Genomic DNA, 16,403 nt, shown 5'->3' on the forward strand with positions numbered 1-16,403 from the left:
GGCAACCTTTGTTTGCTCAGTGTGGGAACCCCCCTCTCATCTGAGCAGCACTGTGATTCCACCCTACACATGTAAATTCAGTCACCATCACATCTCTCTGTCCCTCTCTTAGATTCATATTTGCATTGCTTAATGGACTTTTGTTAGATAGAGTTTCCACTCTGCAGGCTGCAGACAGAAGTGTGAGATGTCAAAAGCCCTGGGCTTTGTCAAGTGGCCTTGTGGGCCTTCATGATGATATCAGCCCTGGGGGGGAAACAATCACCACTGAGTGTAACTGCACCAAGGAATGTAAATGACTAGCTGAAAGAAGAGGCTAAAAACTTGCCCAATATAACAAAAAATAGTAAAACATATGACAAACTGCAACAATGCCATTTTTCACTGAATGATGACATAAAAAATAGCCCGACTGGGAGGGCAATCTGGCTACAATGATCCTAAGCATACTTCCAAAGTTGTAACAAAATGGCTTAAAGACAACAAAGTGAAAGTATTGGAGTGGCCATCACAAAGCCCTAACTGCATCTCATAGAAAATGTGTGGACTGAACTGAAAAAGCGTGTCCAAGCAAGGAGGCCCACAAACCTGTCTGAGTTACACTAGTTCTGTCAGGAGGAATGGGCAAAAATTCAAAATTTTATACGAAATGACTGGGACCAGTATTGACCCAGACCCGCTCATGATCTTCTTTGGTCCCAGTAAGACTTCAGTAAGTGCTATACAGTTCTGCTGCATGACCTTTGCCACCCTTCTCGCCAGAAGACTAATTTTGATCCAATGGGAACCGACAACTACTCCTCACAAATTGGATAAGTGACATAATACAATTTCTCAAGCATGAGCAGCTGAGATTGTCTGTCAGAAGTGTGTCTGTCAGCAGTGTGTCAGAGAAGTTCAAAAGTGCATAACAACCTTTCTTAACATTTTTTAGTCATCTTGAATTCAGTGATGATGTACAGTAGAAGATGGCACACACGTTCAGTCAGCCAACCTCAATCCATTGCTTCATTGGTTATTGCCAAGTTAGATACAGCGGAGAGACATTCCTAAGGTGCAATTATTAGTTTATATATGAATATAAATTAATCTAAGTTAGTATTGTAAATGGTACAACTGTCTTGCTTCATATAAGCCTTTTTATAAGTCTATGTGGTGTTCACATCTGTAGTTATAAAGCTTTAAATAGGGTACCCCCTAAATGGGAAAGGATTGACTTGTGCGCTAAAGGGTTAAGCTCAGCTTAAATTGAATAGTTCATGTGTCCGTAACACTCATTTTTCTGGGGTTGTTTTTATCACATCTCTCTTCCTGTTACTGGACTTCACCATCCTGTCTGTGACACTTAATGATGAAATTCTGTAAGGGAACACAGGGGAGATGTGAGGGGCCTGCTGTGGAAAAAACGTGTTGAAGACAAACAGCACTCAGAGCACATTAGAGAGGGAGTGTCAGTACCAGACTCCAGGGTCTTCTGAAATAATTACCTCCAGATAAAAAACAAGATGGTTTAGTTCTTTCCCTTAGGGTTGAGGTCCCAACCATTAACTATCTGCTCCACCAGGGTTTTCTCAATTACTGTGCTTACACAATAGTTTTTTTTTTTTTTGCTTTTGTAGAGTGGGCAGACTGAGAACTACATAAAGAAGCCTCTTTCTTGTTTAGTGGGAGAACTCAGATCCCTCTCTCCCATCATTTTGTCCCTCTTGCCTCTCTCTTCTGCAAGAGATGGGTGTTCTCACCTGGTTACAGACGTGGGTACTGTTAGTCCTTGGAGTTGTGTATGGGTTGGCAGACTCCTCTTGCAGGCTTCTGGAGACTCCGTTCTATCAGAGTGTGTATAAGGAGGGTGACGTGATCATTGGAGGACTGTTCTTTATTCATTCAGAGCCACCTGAGCCCAACCTGGACTTCACACAGCGAGCAGCACCTGCGAGTTGTCAGAAGTGAGTGCATAACTATGAATATCTTCCTGTGTCTGTGTCAACATCTCTTTCTCTGAATATATGCCTGTATATACCTGAGAATACTTTACTTACAGTGTATGAATGTGTGTATGTGTGCTTGTCTGCAATACATCACAAACAATGGACAGAGATGTATTTGTAAGAGTTACACAAGCATCCACAGGGAAATATCACTCTATTTTTTTAGCTCTGCCTTTCACTTAAGCATTTCAATTTCTCTCTTTCTTTTTTCTCTCTCAGCTTTTTTTTGAACGCGTACTATTATATGCAGACCATGATCTTAGCAGTGGAAGAGATAAACAGAAACCCCCAGTTGCTGCCCAATCTCACCCTGGGGTATGCCGTGGCTGACACCTGTCTTGCAGAGAGAACAACATTAAGCGCTGCACTGGGGCTGGTAACCGGGAAGGACCCTGTTGTTACAAGCTCCAGGTGCGGCCGCACTCCCAAGGTGCCTGTCATCCTCGGTGATGGCCGCTCCTCATCATCCATCGTGATCGCTCGTACACTGGGAGTCTTCAGCATCCCCATGGTGCGCAATGGAACAGCACAGCAGCAAATCAGTGATCATTAAAGAAACTCATTATGACTCCTATTTTTCCTAATGCCTAAATGCACTCAGAGAGAGTCATTAAGTGTAGATGCTAAATAGATTTTAAAAATGCCTCTCCTGTGTATTTCAATGACAGTTTATGATGCTGTGTTTGCTTTCTGTTTAATGTTTCCCAGAGATAAACTGGATGTGTCAGAAGCATTAAGCTGACAGGCTGGTGTGTGATCTGTGTGCTCCCCAGGTGAGCCACTCTGCCACATGCGCTTGCCTTGGAGACCGCCAAAAGTATCCAACATTCTTCCGCACTGTTCCCAGCGATGCCTTTCAGGCCCGAGCCATTGCACGCATCCTGCGCCTCTTTGGCTGGACCTGGGTGGGCATCGTGATGGGAGATGATGACTACGGCAGGTCTGGGATCCAGCTTCTGCTGGAGGAGCTGCAGAACTCTCAGGTGTGTGTGGCCTTTTCTGAGGTCATCCCCAAGGTCAACTTGGAGAAGAGTATCCCGCGCATCGTGGAAACACTCAGGCATTCCACCGCCAAAGTCATCATCACTTTTGCCCTTGCCACAGACATGAATGCCCTGCTAAGGGAAGTGGTGAGACAGAACATCACTGACAAGCAGTGGATTGCCACAGAGTCCTGGATTACTTCCAGACTTGTCGCTTCTCCACAAAACCTGCCCTCACTGAGAGGCACTATAGGAATTGCATTGCGCAAAGGAAACATTCAGGGTTTCAGTTTTCTCACTGGATTTCAGTCCAAGGATATGCCCACTGACCCCTTCCTGCACGAATTCTGGGAGGTAATTTTCAGATGTTCTTTCAGGAATGATTCCAGCTCCTCTTCATCAGCCCGGCCCCAGTGCACAGGGTCTGAAACCTTGGACGATGTTGAGAGCTTTTATTCTGATGTCACAGAGCAGAGAATCACTTATGGTGTGTACAAGGCTGTGTATGCCATCGCACATGCCATTCACAACATGCTGTCCTGCCAACCAGGACATGGCCCCTTTGAAAATGGGGATTGTCCAGATGTCACCAACCTCCAGCCCTGGCAGGTAAGAGTAAGGACAGAAACATACAGCATCAGAATCCAATAACAAATTGGGCAAAACTATAAAATAATTTTAATAGCTTATGAATAATGCATAAATAGCTTATACATGAAGCATACTCTCTGTTTGCAAAATATAGTCTAAAATGGTGATGATAGGTGATGATAAAAAGGTGATGATAAACAACATTCCTTCATATATATTGATAGTTCAAGAGGAATTTATGAAGAGTAGATGTTAGGATTTTGTATAGAAAAATCATAGATGTTTGTGAGTGTGTGTGAGAGGGAGAACAATGTTGAGAGAGAGAGCAAGTGAGGAATTTAACCAGGACACCGGAGAACCCCTTACTTTTAGCGATGAATGCCAAGGCATCTTTGATAATCACAGTGAGTCAGGACTTTGGTTTAAAGTCTTATCCGCAAGGCGGTGTCTCCTACGGCACACGGTCCCCATCACTGTACTGGGGCATTGAGGATTATTCACTCATAGAGTAGGTTGCTGACACCACTACTTGCAGCAACTTAGTCTTTCCAGGTGGTCTCCCATCCAAGTACTGTAGTGTGCTCAATATTTATTGTTAATTCTATATAATTTAATTTGCATTTGATAGTGCGATAATAGTTTAGAAGTGCCAAACATTCACTGTTAACAGTTTTCATTTGTCATCACCCTGTGTTTAATTTTGTTAAATATTGTTGAAAATCCTGGAAGATTCTCCACTACCTCAGCACTGTCAACTTCACCACTCCTCTGGGGGAGGTTACACAATTCAATGAGAAAGGGGAACCCTCAGCTGCTTATGACATCATGAATTGGCAAGTTTGGGCACAAGGGACAGTGAAGTTCGTCAAGGTGGGACAGTTTGACTCTGTGGACGGATTTCACAGCAAATTTGACATCGATGTGAAAAGAGTCGTCTGGGGTGGTGGCCAGAAAGAGGTAAAGTGAACCGTGAATTTAGCATGCCATAAACTTATCCAGAGGAGCTTCTGTGGAATTTTTGGACTGGTGTACTCATAATCACATGTTCTAAATCTGTGTTATTTATACTCAGATTCTTAGCATTTCTCCCTCTGTAAAGCCCACAGGGCTATGCTAATGAGTGCGGTCTCTGGCCCACTGGCTGATGGCACCCATAAAGACAGTATTGGAGGCAGTTCTGAGGGCCAACCTTGTGCTGCTGTTCCCAGTGTAAAGGCCAGCTCGTTCATTACCCTGCAGGTTTTCCGAAGCCCCTTTCACCTATGCAGCTTAACTCGTAAATGTTCTTTCAATTTTCGCTGTCTGCAGCATGTGTGAACAGAGCCGGAGTTGATATTATGCGTAAGAAGTTCAGAACCTAGGACCTATTTACAAAAATATTCAGACTCGGCGGTAGTGTGAACAAAAGCAGCAAAATTTCCAGATAAAGCACAGATTGACATCTTAATTCAATGCATTACTGAATCTGCCCTCTCAACAAAGTTTGCACATATATGAGACATTACACATAAAATATATTAGCGCTGCATTTTGTGAGGGAAATTTGAACATGTATTCAATTAATAGAATAAACAGTGTCACTATCCTTGCTTGACATGGCTTTGTTGATTGTAAGAACACCAGTACAAAGTCCCATGCAGTAGGCCTACTTCTCATTGGCAGATATACAGTAGCTAGTTATTTATAGATATAGCAGATATAGCTGACAGACTTAGAAATTTTGCTACAGTATGTGTGTGTTTGTGTGTGTGTCTTTATATGTCATGCTTGTATTGAACCAATTTTGAGAATTGTCACTGCATTGGTGAGATATCAGCAAGGAATGATGGTGCATGTGTGTGATTTAGTGCATGGTTCACTGAAATGTACACAAATATGTTAAGTGTTAAGAGGTCATTTTAATATGTTGGAATACAGGATAATGAAAGGTGCTGTGATGCTGAGGGTGTAAACTGCTTTTCAGTGATGGCACAGAGTTAGAGTGATGCTCTGTATGTTGTCTTGGATGCATCCAGGTGCCTGTGTCTGTCTGCAGCATGCCTTGTCCCCCAGGCACTCGGAAGGCTGTGCAGAAAGGAAAGCCCATCTGCTGCTTTGACTGCTTACCGTGTGCAGAAGGAGAGTTCAGCAACACCTCTGGTACTATTAATCATAAACCTTGTTTCATTGTGTATAACAAATTAGCGTTGTTTCATTTTCTGTTTAATACTCACTGTAGTGGTTAATGACTGCAGCCAAAATCACTTCATACACTTCTTACCTGGTTAACTAAAGAAGGTTGTTGGTTAAGGCTGTAAACATACTTGATTTTAATTATGTGAACGCATACACAATATGGCTGTCATGCATATTCTGCAGTCATTCAGAGCGTCCTTTGTGCACGTCCTCTACTTTTAACGCTACGCGTCTGGAAGGTGCAATACCCGCATAAACCACAGTGACAGTATTCATTTTATGCCTAGTGACGTGACTGACGCCAGGAAGTGAGGAAGGATGGCGGGATCATTAGAAGGGATACCGTGATCTACCCCCTAGTGGATATACCTTTTATACTTCCAGTCAGAGAGAAAGTAAGCAGGCGAGTGTGAGAACAATGTCGTCACATTGGATGCAGCCACTTCACGTGCACTTAGCGCAAGAAAATGCAAGTATGTTTCCAGCCTAAATCAGAAGCCAGAACAGCTGTGCAGCTCTGTGTTTATTGTTGCCGAGGCAAACGGGCAGCTCACTACATGCATGTTCTGAATCTAGGCTAAACATAGGTACCAAATCAATCTCTTAAATATAGCCTGAAGTAGGTTCTGTTTCATTTCCTAAATAATGACACAGTATTTTCTTATACAGCATGGGCACAAACACCTTGAATCAACTCCACCAACAATTCAGACAGTATGGACTTCTGCCGTATGTCCAACTTGACAAACGTCAGCAGGAAAACAACAATTGTCTCCAACTTGGATATACAGCAGGTCCATCAGTTCTCTAAGAATCAGATGCAAATTAGTTTGGGGTCAGGCAAAAGAGACAGCAGGCAGAAATATTCCTCCAAGCATTCATAATCAACATATTGTGGGGTAGCTAACTGGCCAGAAGTAAACAGTTGAGAGCTAGCAAAATCTAGGAGCACACCTTACATTACAGACATGTAGTAGACACTCTTACCTAGAGCAGCTTACACAGCTTGCAAGTTAACGCAATGCAAGTTAAGTACCATGTTCAAGGATATGATTAGTTTCCTACCTGGCCATTGAGCATGCTATCTTTCGCAAACTAAGTCAGTATCTTATTGGGATGGCAAGTATGCCATCCTGCCAAGTTACTGCTTGCTGGGGCGGCATGCCCCATATCAATCCAGAACTGAGAGTTTGGCACTTTTCAGGGTTTCCTACAGAAATAACAAGAACATTAACTTCTGTCCACACAATAAAGCCCCAAAGTTAACTGGTAAAGTGGAAGAAAGAAAAAGGAAAACTTGTGATATGAGTCTTTTCAAATTATAATTTGTTGTTTATTTTAAACAGTATCATAATCAACCCTACTGAAAATTATATCAAGCACTGATAGCAAGCATTGTTATACTTGCATACTTGCGAAAACACAATATTTAGCCATATCTCCAGAAATATTTACTCAACAAATTAAATCTCATTTTGTAGCTCTTATACTATATGCATCCAAAGTATGAGTTTGGTCAGATGCATTTGTAAACTTCCCTGTTAACTGTGTTGGTCTTGACTTATTGGTTTACATCCTTTTTTTCTGGTTCAACAGAGTGCCAGAAGTGCCCAGATCGATTCTGGTCAAATGCTGCTCGAACAACCTGCATTCCAAAAGAGGTGGAGTTCCTGTCCTTCCAGGAGACCATGGGGATCATTCTTGCTGCTCTTTCAGTCTCTGGGGTGGCCCTCACAGGCTGTGTCATTACCACCTTCTTTTTCCACCAGGACACACCTCTTGTTAAGGCAAACAATGCAGAGCTGAGCTTCATGCTGCTGCTGGCACTCTCTCTCTGCTTCCTGTGTGCACTGGCCTTCATTGGTCGCCCCTCTCTCTGGTCCTGTATGTTGCGCCACACGCTGTTTGGGATCAGTTTTGTGCTCTGCATTTCCTGTGTCCTCAGCAGGACGGTGGTGGTGCTGGTGGCCTTCCGTGCCTCAGTCCCTGGCAGCAACATCATGCGGTACTTTGGCCCGGTGCAGCAGAGACTGGCCATCTCCCTCTGCACCTCTGTCCAGGTGCTCATCTGTGTGCTGTGGCTGGTTCTCTCACCGCCCATCCCAGCCGAGATACAGGGGAGGAGTGCCAAGATCATCCTTGAGTGTGATGTGGGCTCAGGGGCTGGATTTGCCTGTGTCCTGGGCTACATCGGCCTGCTGGCAGCCACCTGCTTCCTGCTGGCCTTTTTAGCCAGGAAGCTCCCAGACAACTTCAATGAGGCCAAGTTCATTACCTTCAGCATGCTCATCTTCTGTGCTGTCTGGATCACCTTTGTCCCTGCTTACATCAGCTCCCCAGGGAAATATACAGTTGCTGTGGAGATATTTGCCATCTTGGCCTCCAGCTATGGACTACTCCTCTGCATCTTTGCTCCCAAGTGTTATATAATCTTACTGAGACCCGATAAAAATACCAAGAAGAAAATGATGGCCAAATAAATGTCATAAACATTAGATTGCATTTAATGTGTGTGAGTAATATTCTAGTCAGAATGTCTGTCTACTTTTATTTAGATGTTGGTTAAAAGAACCAGTCAACTTCCAGAGCTTAAGCTGGAAGGCATTTTAAAGCTTCATATTAAGTAAATACAGAAAATGTATTGATTTGTAATCAATATGTAGTCATTTGAATATGTTCTATATCTTTGTTCTAGTCCTTCCCTACACACAGTTGTCTTTTAAAGAATACAATATGTAATCATTAAACCATAAACCATTTAAATATTATAATATGAAATGCAACATATTCAGTAATAAATCATGTAATAAATTATAAATTATTCCAGGAAACAAACTGCTAAAAATGAAACATGACTTCTTTGTTTTAAACCATGAAGCAACTCACATTTATGTTCCTTGTCATTCTACTATCACAGAATAGAAGCAGCAGAGGGCATATTTTCTTTGCTCAGTGTGGGAACCCCTCTCATCTGAGCAGCACTGTGGTTCCACCCCACACATGTGAATTCAGTCACCATCACATCCCCTTGTCCCTCTCTGAGGTTTCCATTTCTCAATGGAATTATATTAGATAAGAGTTTCCACTCTGCAGGCTGCAGACATAAGTGTGTTGTCAGAAGCCCTGGACAATGGTCATGGGCCTTCATGATGATATCAGCCCTGGAGGGGAAACAATCACCACTGAGTGGCTTGCTGCTGGGTAGACAGCCAGTACAGTGCTGCTACTTCAGCCCACTGAGGGAAAACCCTGAGACTGTACCTGCGCCTCACTGGGAGTCTACAGAGAGCTCAGAAAAGAGTTATAGTGCACACCTACCTACAGCTCCATCCATTCAGTTTTGCACTAGAGTAACAATCCAGGGCTAAATGTTGCAAATATTCACTGCATTTGATTTAAGTCCCTAATTGCAGCGGTCGTGCTCTCACTCACTCCATGCAGTGTTGGGTCAGAGGTTTGCAGGTAAAGGACAAGTCAGGTTGCAGAACTGAGTCATGAAGGGAGAAGTACCCCCTAAGAGTGATATCACCCTTCGCTCATAAGGGCTGGTAGGGGGTCCTGTCTAGAGACAGGACAGCAGTCCTGCAGCTGCTGCTGGGAGCTCCTCTTTATAGTGATGGCCATGAGCCCAGCCCCACTCCCTGGGGTGGGATGATGTAGAGGTCTGGTGGAGATGGCTCGGGCAGTTGTATAACTGTATAAAATCCATTCAACTTTTGCACACAAGATACTAATTTTAGGAGAGATCTTATTGTTACTATGAAAGGCTTCTGCCTGACTGGGCCAAAGGGCAGCCATTCTGAAGTAACAGAAATAGAGTCGTTCTTTATTGAATTCGAGAGAATATAATATCCAAAGAACAAATGTCAGATTTCCTGATTGCAAAGATGCTCTATACATTTTATATTAATATAGATTTTCTTTCTGGACATGGTCAGCAAATGGAAAAAAAGGAGGTGCGAGTGGGCTGGAAAGGGTTCTGTTTTACAAAATAGTGCATTAATGGTAGTGCTTGACAATCATACACAGAGCTCCCTCTCTCCCTGCCTGCTGCACAGAGCAGAAAAAGGCTCTCAGTAGCGCTACTAAACATGAAGGTTAATGAGTCATTAAGGGTTGCTTTGTGTAATAAGTGGTGCTCATGTTTGGGAACAGCTCATTAAGGCAGTGTGTGGCTGCTGTAGAGACAGCCAGTAGAGCGCTGCTGCTTCACGCCGCTGAGGGACTCATCTCCCCTAATGCTGTACTGAGACTGCACCTGCACCTCCCTGGGACCCCACAGAGAGCTCAGAGGAGAGTTATAGTGTGTATACCTACAGCTCCATTCATTCAGTTTTGAGTGACAGTCTTAGGCTAAATATTGAAAATGTAAAATGCATTTAAGAAGCACACATTGTTTGAAAATCTTTAAAATCTCATTTGTGATACATGCTCAGGAACACAGTCTGGTAGTTTTGATCATAGGTGTTCTCTGGAAAAGATGATTGGTTGGACTACATTGCACGCTAAACCTTATTCTGCAACAGAGCTTGGCTTCATCTGTATGTCTGGCTCCTTATTAGTTAGTGGGCAAAAGGGCATATTTATGCCTGAAACCATTGCCCCAGACCTCTCCCACTCATCTTACTTAAGCCTGGGGAATTCGCTTTGTACAAAGTGCAACTGCAAATAAATAAGAACTCTGGACAAACAATGTCTAATATATTTATTATTCCAAGTTGACTCCTCCTTTGTGAAAGTCATATTTGTGTAACAATTCCACCTTCTCAGCAACAGAAGCCCCCGCTCCATGTCCCTACTCTTTTGAGTCTTGTGTTCCTTCATTAGTTCTCATTGTATTATTATTTAATCTCATTTTGCATGTGTCTATTTGCTAGGTTATTGTTACCACCTGTCTTGTTCCTTGTTCACCCTCAGTCTCTGCTTGGTCTTTGGATTTTTCATAACACAGTATTCCAGTCTCTTAGAGTTGAGGACATAAGTTCACATACGCCTAGGCTAAAGACATTCAAACGAAATTTTTCACAACTCAGCACATTTCATGTTACCATACATGTCCTGAGTTAAATCAATTAGGGTATCTATTTCATTTCCATAAGAGGTCATTTCAAGATAATAGCTAAGAGACAGATTTATTTCAGCTTTTATGTACTATATCAGATTTTCAGTGGGTCAAACGTTTACATACACTTTGTTAGTTATTGGTGGCATCGCCTTTAAATTGCTTAACTTTAATCAAACACTTGGGATAGCCTTCCCCAAGCTTCTCAAATACTGGAATTTTGGCCCATTCCACCTTTCAGGCCATGGCAATGTAGGATTCTCTTAATGGTGGATGTAGATACTTTGGTACCTGATGCTTCCAGCTCCTTCACAAGTTCCTTTGTTGTTGTCTTGGGGTTCAGATGAACCTTTTGGACCAAAATTTGTTCAGCCCTGGGAGTTAATTTGAGCCTCCTTCTTGAACAATACAGTGTCTGTGTGGCCCCAAGATTTTAAATTTGCATACGACTGTTTGTACAGATGCTCATGGTTTCTTCAGTTGTTTGGAAATTGCTTCTAAGGAGGAACCAGACTTGTTAAGGTCCACAATTTTCTTTCTGAGGTTTTGGCTGAGTTGGTAGGATTTTCCCATGCTATCAAGGGCAAAAAGGCAGTGGCTTTAAAGGTTGGCCCTTAAATACAGCCACAGGTGCCAATTAACTCCCAATTAAGACAATTGGCCAATCAGAAGCTTCTAAAAAGTAATTACATCAATCTCTGGAATCTTCCAGACTGTTTAAAGAGACAGTCAACTTGGTGTATGTAAACCTTTGACCCACTGGAATTCTGATGTGAATTAAAGCTGAAATAAATCTGTATCTAATCGATTGTTTTAAAATGACCTCTGATGTGAACAAAGTAAATGCCCTAATTGACTTGGCAAAAGAAATGTATGGTAACATGAGTTTGAATATCTTTAGCCTAGGTGTATGTAAACTTTTGGCCTGAACTGTATAGAGCACTCCCATTTTCGTGTGTTTTGTCCTGTATGTTCTCTAGTTTATTACGTCCCGCGTTTCCTTGTGTGCTACTTCTGTTTGTTTTGTCGTCACTTTTCTTACCAGTAAATTCTTTTGAGTTTTTGCATCAACCTGAGTCTCTGCTTTTAAGTACACCTGCCTTAGACTCTCATTGTGACAGAAAGACCAAGATGAGCTATGGACCCAGCAGAGCTCAGTCAGACTTTCTCTGCCTTAGCCAATAAAGGTGTCAGATTGGGCAGACATAACAAGCTCATTCACAAGATCTCTGAGGGCCTCCAGGCCCTTGCTATGGCTGTTCAGCGGATAATAACAACAGCTGGACCTGCAAGAACCTCACCTGCCACTGCCTGAATGCTTCAATGGTAGTCTGGGGAAGTGTAGCACAGTGGGTAAGGAACTGGACTTGTAACCGAAAGGTCGCAGGTTCGATTCCCGGGTAGGACACTGCCGTTGTACCCTTGAGCAAGGTACTTAACCGAAATTGCTTCAGTATATATCCAGCTGTATAAATGGATACAATGTAAAATGCTATGTAAAAAAGTTGTGTAAGTGGCTCTGAATAAGAGCATCTGCTAAATGCCTGTAATGTAATGTAATAATGTAATGCTCATTGGGGTTTGAGCTGCATCTGTCCAGCTTTCCCACAGCCTGAGCCAAAGTGACATTTATTATATCCCCTTTGTCTGTCAGATCCCTGGTGTGGTCTACTGTGCAATCTTGAGAAGGAAATACTTTCCTGTGTCGATGTTGATTCCCAATCTCCCTACACATTGGATATTACACAACCAAACTCAACTGCCACTTCCGATCCTGCTCATGCTGCTCCTTCTCCCAGTTCCCATACCAGTCCCCCCAAGGGAGCCATGCAGCTGGGTCAGGCTAGGTTGTCACACTAGGAGAGAGAGAGGTGCATTTGAGACAAGCTTTTCATCTAGCATGCAGTCAGCATGTCACTTTTGCTAAACCTGCCCAGAACTGTCAGGAAACAAACAAGGTTGCTAGTACAAGGGAGGGAGCTAGCGAGTCAGTCAAGTGCTGTCAGCATTTCAGTTTTGCTCACGCTCCTGCCAGTCTCTGTGTTTTGGTCATCTAGTAAAGTAGAGACTTAAGCTTTTATTGACTCAGGGATTGAAAATCATTTTATGGACTGTTTTTTGACATTCCCTTGGGCAGCCTAAGGGAACGCCAGGACCTTCCTTACGTTCCAAGAGGATTGGTCCTATCCTGTCAAAGTTCTATCTCACGACCAGAAGTCGTCCACTCCATGTCCCTACTGTTTTCCATCTTGTGTTTCCCGTAATTAGTCCTCATTATTGTAATATGGTTTTATTTTGTTTTGCACATGACTGTTCATTAGGTCATTGTTACCAGCATTCTTGCTGTATATTTAAGTTCCATGTTAACCCTACCACACCTTTAATTATCAGCTTCAAAAACAGCCTTTTGATAAGTCCACAGTGTTGCGGGATGGTCTGCACCGAGCGCACGTGGCACGGGAAGCAGCATTTTGGCAAGAGAACAGCTGCTCTGTCTTTATAATTTCTCAAGCAGAGTTCTAGCCAGGCTCTTGTATAGTACTCTCATTCTCAAGTCTCCTGTGTGTTGCCCATATGCTCTCTAGTTTATCATTTTCCACATTTCCTTGTGTTTCTGGTGTGCCATTTCTGTTTATTTTGTTGCCACCTTTCACCAGCAGTCTTCAAGTTTTTGCACCAACCTTAGTCTCCTGCGTTTTTTGCTCTGCATTTGGGTCCTCCTGCCATAGACTCATTGCGATAGAATTGTATGTTGCTGGTCAAGGAGAAGAGTTATCCTCGGTTTGACTCTTTGCTGTGTTTGCAAATATGCCTTTTCCCTGCTTACCTCCCCCCACTTTCTAGCAGGTTGTGGCCTGTACCCCCCTCAGCACAACAGTCAGCTAGCTACACTGTTCCTCGCTACTTCCAACCCTCCTGTCCCTGCACCCCTACTCCCACCCTGGCTGTCTGTGAGAAAGCAGCCCATTGCCCTAATTATCCTACTCTGTTCCAATTAGTGTGAATTTACCCTATTGCAATGTGAAAAGGCCAGCACACATTCACACTGCTTACTATCTTAACACACCGTGAAATTACACCAACATTTGGAGACAGACATTATGAAACACAAATTTCCTCAAGCATTTATTCTACACACAGCCCCACTTTAACATATTATGCATGCCATGGTTTTCCTAAATTGTCAAATTCCATATTGTGTACTTGTACTTAAGGCATAGATTGACTTACACATTGTCATTGTCTTATCGTCATAGCACGTAAGCAAGTATAAATCATGTGAAGCACTCATTTATGAAGCTAAGTGAATGCATGCAGATATGTTATAAATGAGTCTAATTCTTCATGGAACCTTGTACAAGTCTTCATACTGAAGCTTAAGCACCACAAGTCACCCTGGTGTCAGATGAATAATGAAATAAATGTAAATCAGAATATGTGTTTAACCCACAGATTAAACTGGCATTTTTTTAATAAGCAGTGTCGTGTTAAGAAACAACAGCTGTCACAAGTCAGGCAGAATAAATGCCCCAGGATCCCCATGGTGTTTTTTGTGACCTCAGCTACACTACCACTGGGACATGTCTTATTATGGACTTGCCTGAGGTGACATTTTAATTAACAGTGATCTGTGAAACTGGTAAAGCGTAAAAAGACCTGATGGGAGGGAGGGGTGGAGAGTCCCACCCCAGAAATCCCAAAGTACTTTTGATCTGGGGGGAGTGGGCTCAGGTGTAGTGGAGCCAGTTTGGCATGTGGAGGCAGGTACCTGTTTCTGTTTTAATTAATGACTTCTGTGCCATGGGTGTGAAGAAGATGCAACCTTCACTGTGGTGTTGCATCATAATAACTAATCTACTCATCTGTAGGGGTCGGGGGCTTGGCCCTGGAGTGAGGCAGTCACAGCTATTCACTAATGAAAACAACATAGCTTAGCCGCAGGCTGCAGCACCTCTGTCCCTTAGCTCCCATTTCAAAAACAACTATGTCATTTCTAGACATAGATTTTATGGATTTATAACAGGTTCTACACTGCTGTCCTATCAAAATTATAGAAAACACATAAATCATGACTGAGGTATCATATTAAGGAAAAGTAGCTCTCAAGTAGGAGAGATATTCCTATCCTTCCCATGCCACTTATGCTTTCTGACAGACGGCTGTTCTGAGCAGGCATAATTTTAATATCCTGACCATTTTTCCTGTCTTATTTCATCAACAGGGAGACATGAACTGATTACACAAACCACTTTTAAACAATGCAAATCAGATGATTATGAGCAACATTCAGTGAACAAATCTCAACCCCAGGGCAAACACCAACTCCTTTTACATGCAAGATCCTCTCCTGTGAACTTGTATTCACTCTAAATTGTCATAAAAAGATAAACTGTTAGGGCAAGTTTTAGTCCTCTGTTAGTACAAAGAGACTGATGAGCTTCTCCAAAAGCACTTCTGACTTTATTATGGGTAGACAGATGTGTGGGATATGAATTTAGGTGGGAAAATGTACTAATGTGTCTAATGTATATTTACAATAGAGCAATATTTGATAAAGCTGCAGACAATATTAATGTACTGTTGAGCAAATTGAGCAAATATTTAATGGAGTCAAAGACATTCAGTGTACTGTTTCAAAAACTGGAAGTCCTCAGAGAAACATGGCCATCGATGCTGTTTCAGTTTTGCACCACAAGAGGGCTTTACAGTTTACAATTCAATCATTTGGCAGATGCTTATGATAAAGGTTACTTTCAAAACTGCTATTCCCATGGTTGTTTTCTTTTTCATTTTTTTAAAATAGAAAGACAGAGTTTAGTACAAGCACATGGGTTTTTAAACATTTGTGGAAAACAGCCAGTTAATCTCCCTTTCTGACTGCTTTAATTATGCATGACTCAAGATAAAATAATTATAAAATTATCTGTAGTGGTAAATATGAATCATGACCCCATTTTTACGCGACTGTTCACTTAATAGGTACGGCCATAGCTTTTTAATATTTAGAAAAATAATCCATTATTTTCATATTTTCAGAAATTATTGTGGAATTAGAAAATCAACCTGCATTTCTTGAGCAAGTTAAATAGCAAAAAGCAGCCAGTAGAGGGTACTGTACTGCATGGAGTCTCTTGATGATCTCTCCAGCCTATCTTGTCTTTCTGGCTGTCTGATGGACAAACAGAAAACCCTCTTCAGCCATTTAATGTCACATCTATATATAAACAGTTTCCAACCATAAATGGTAAACATGTATGATTTAGGATACAGTAGTCTTTTCTTTAAATTTCCTGAGTATGTTTTGTATCTAATATCATAACATGAATGTCATTTAAAATGAGTAATATACACTCAGTGGCCACTTTCATAAGGCACATCTGCTCATTAACCCGAACTTCAAACAGCTTCAATTTAAAAGTTGTCGCCCCAACTCAATATATAAAGCATGCAGACATGGTGAAAAAGTTAAGCATCTTTGTGACAGTGTCTCTGTAAAATGCACAATACAAATAAAAATGTATTTCATTGAGGTTTGGTTGTTCAACAAATAGGACGGCCATAGTACAGGCAGAGTTTGGCCATGTGTACGAGCAATGAGCTGGA

General features: G+C 42.2%; 1 protein-coding gene across 1 annotated transcript; it reads left to right on the plus strand.

Moving 5' to 3' along the window:
* Positions 1-1,695: 1,695 nt before the first annotated feature.
* Positions 1,696-8,667, plus strand: LOC118209352 (extracellular calcium-sensing receptor-like). Its single transcript, XM_035384598.1, has 6 exons — positions 1,696-1,946; positions 2,208-2,499; positions 2,762-3,580; positions 4,292-4,519; positions 5,578-5,701; positions 7,334-8,667. The coding sequence occupies exons 1-6, from the start codon at positions 1,729-1,731 to the stop codon at positions 8,215-8,217; spliced, it is 2,565 nt and encodes an 854-aa protein (XP_035240489.1). The 5' UTR covers positions 1,696-1,728; the 3' UTR covers positions 8,218-8,667.
* The last annotated feature ends 7,736 nt before the right edge of the window (positions 8,668-16,403 follow it).

The sequence above is a fragment of the Anguilla anguilla genome, chromosome 12, assembly GCF_013347855.1.
Source record: "Anguilla anguilla isolate fAngAng1 chromosome 12, fAngAng1.pri, whole genome shotgun sequence".
Taxonomy (NCBI): Eukaryota; Metazoa; Chordata; class Actinopteri; order Anguilliformes; family Anguillidae; genus Anguilla; species Anguilla anguilla.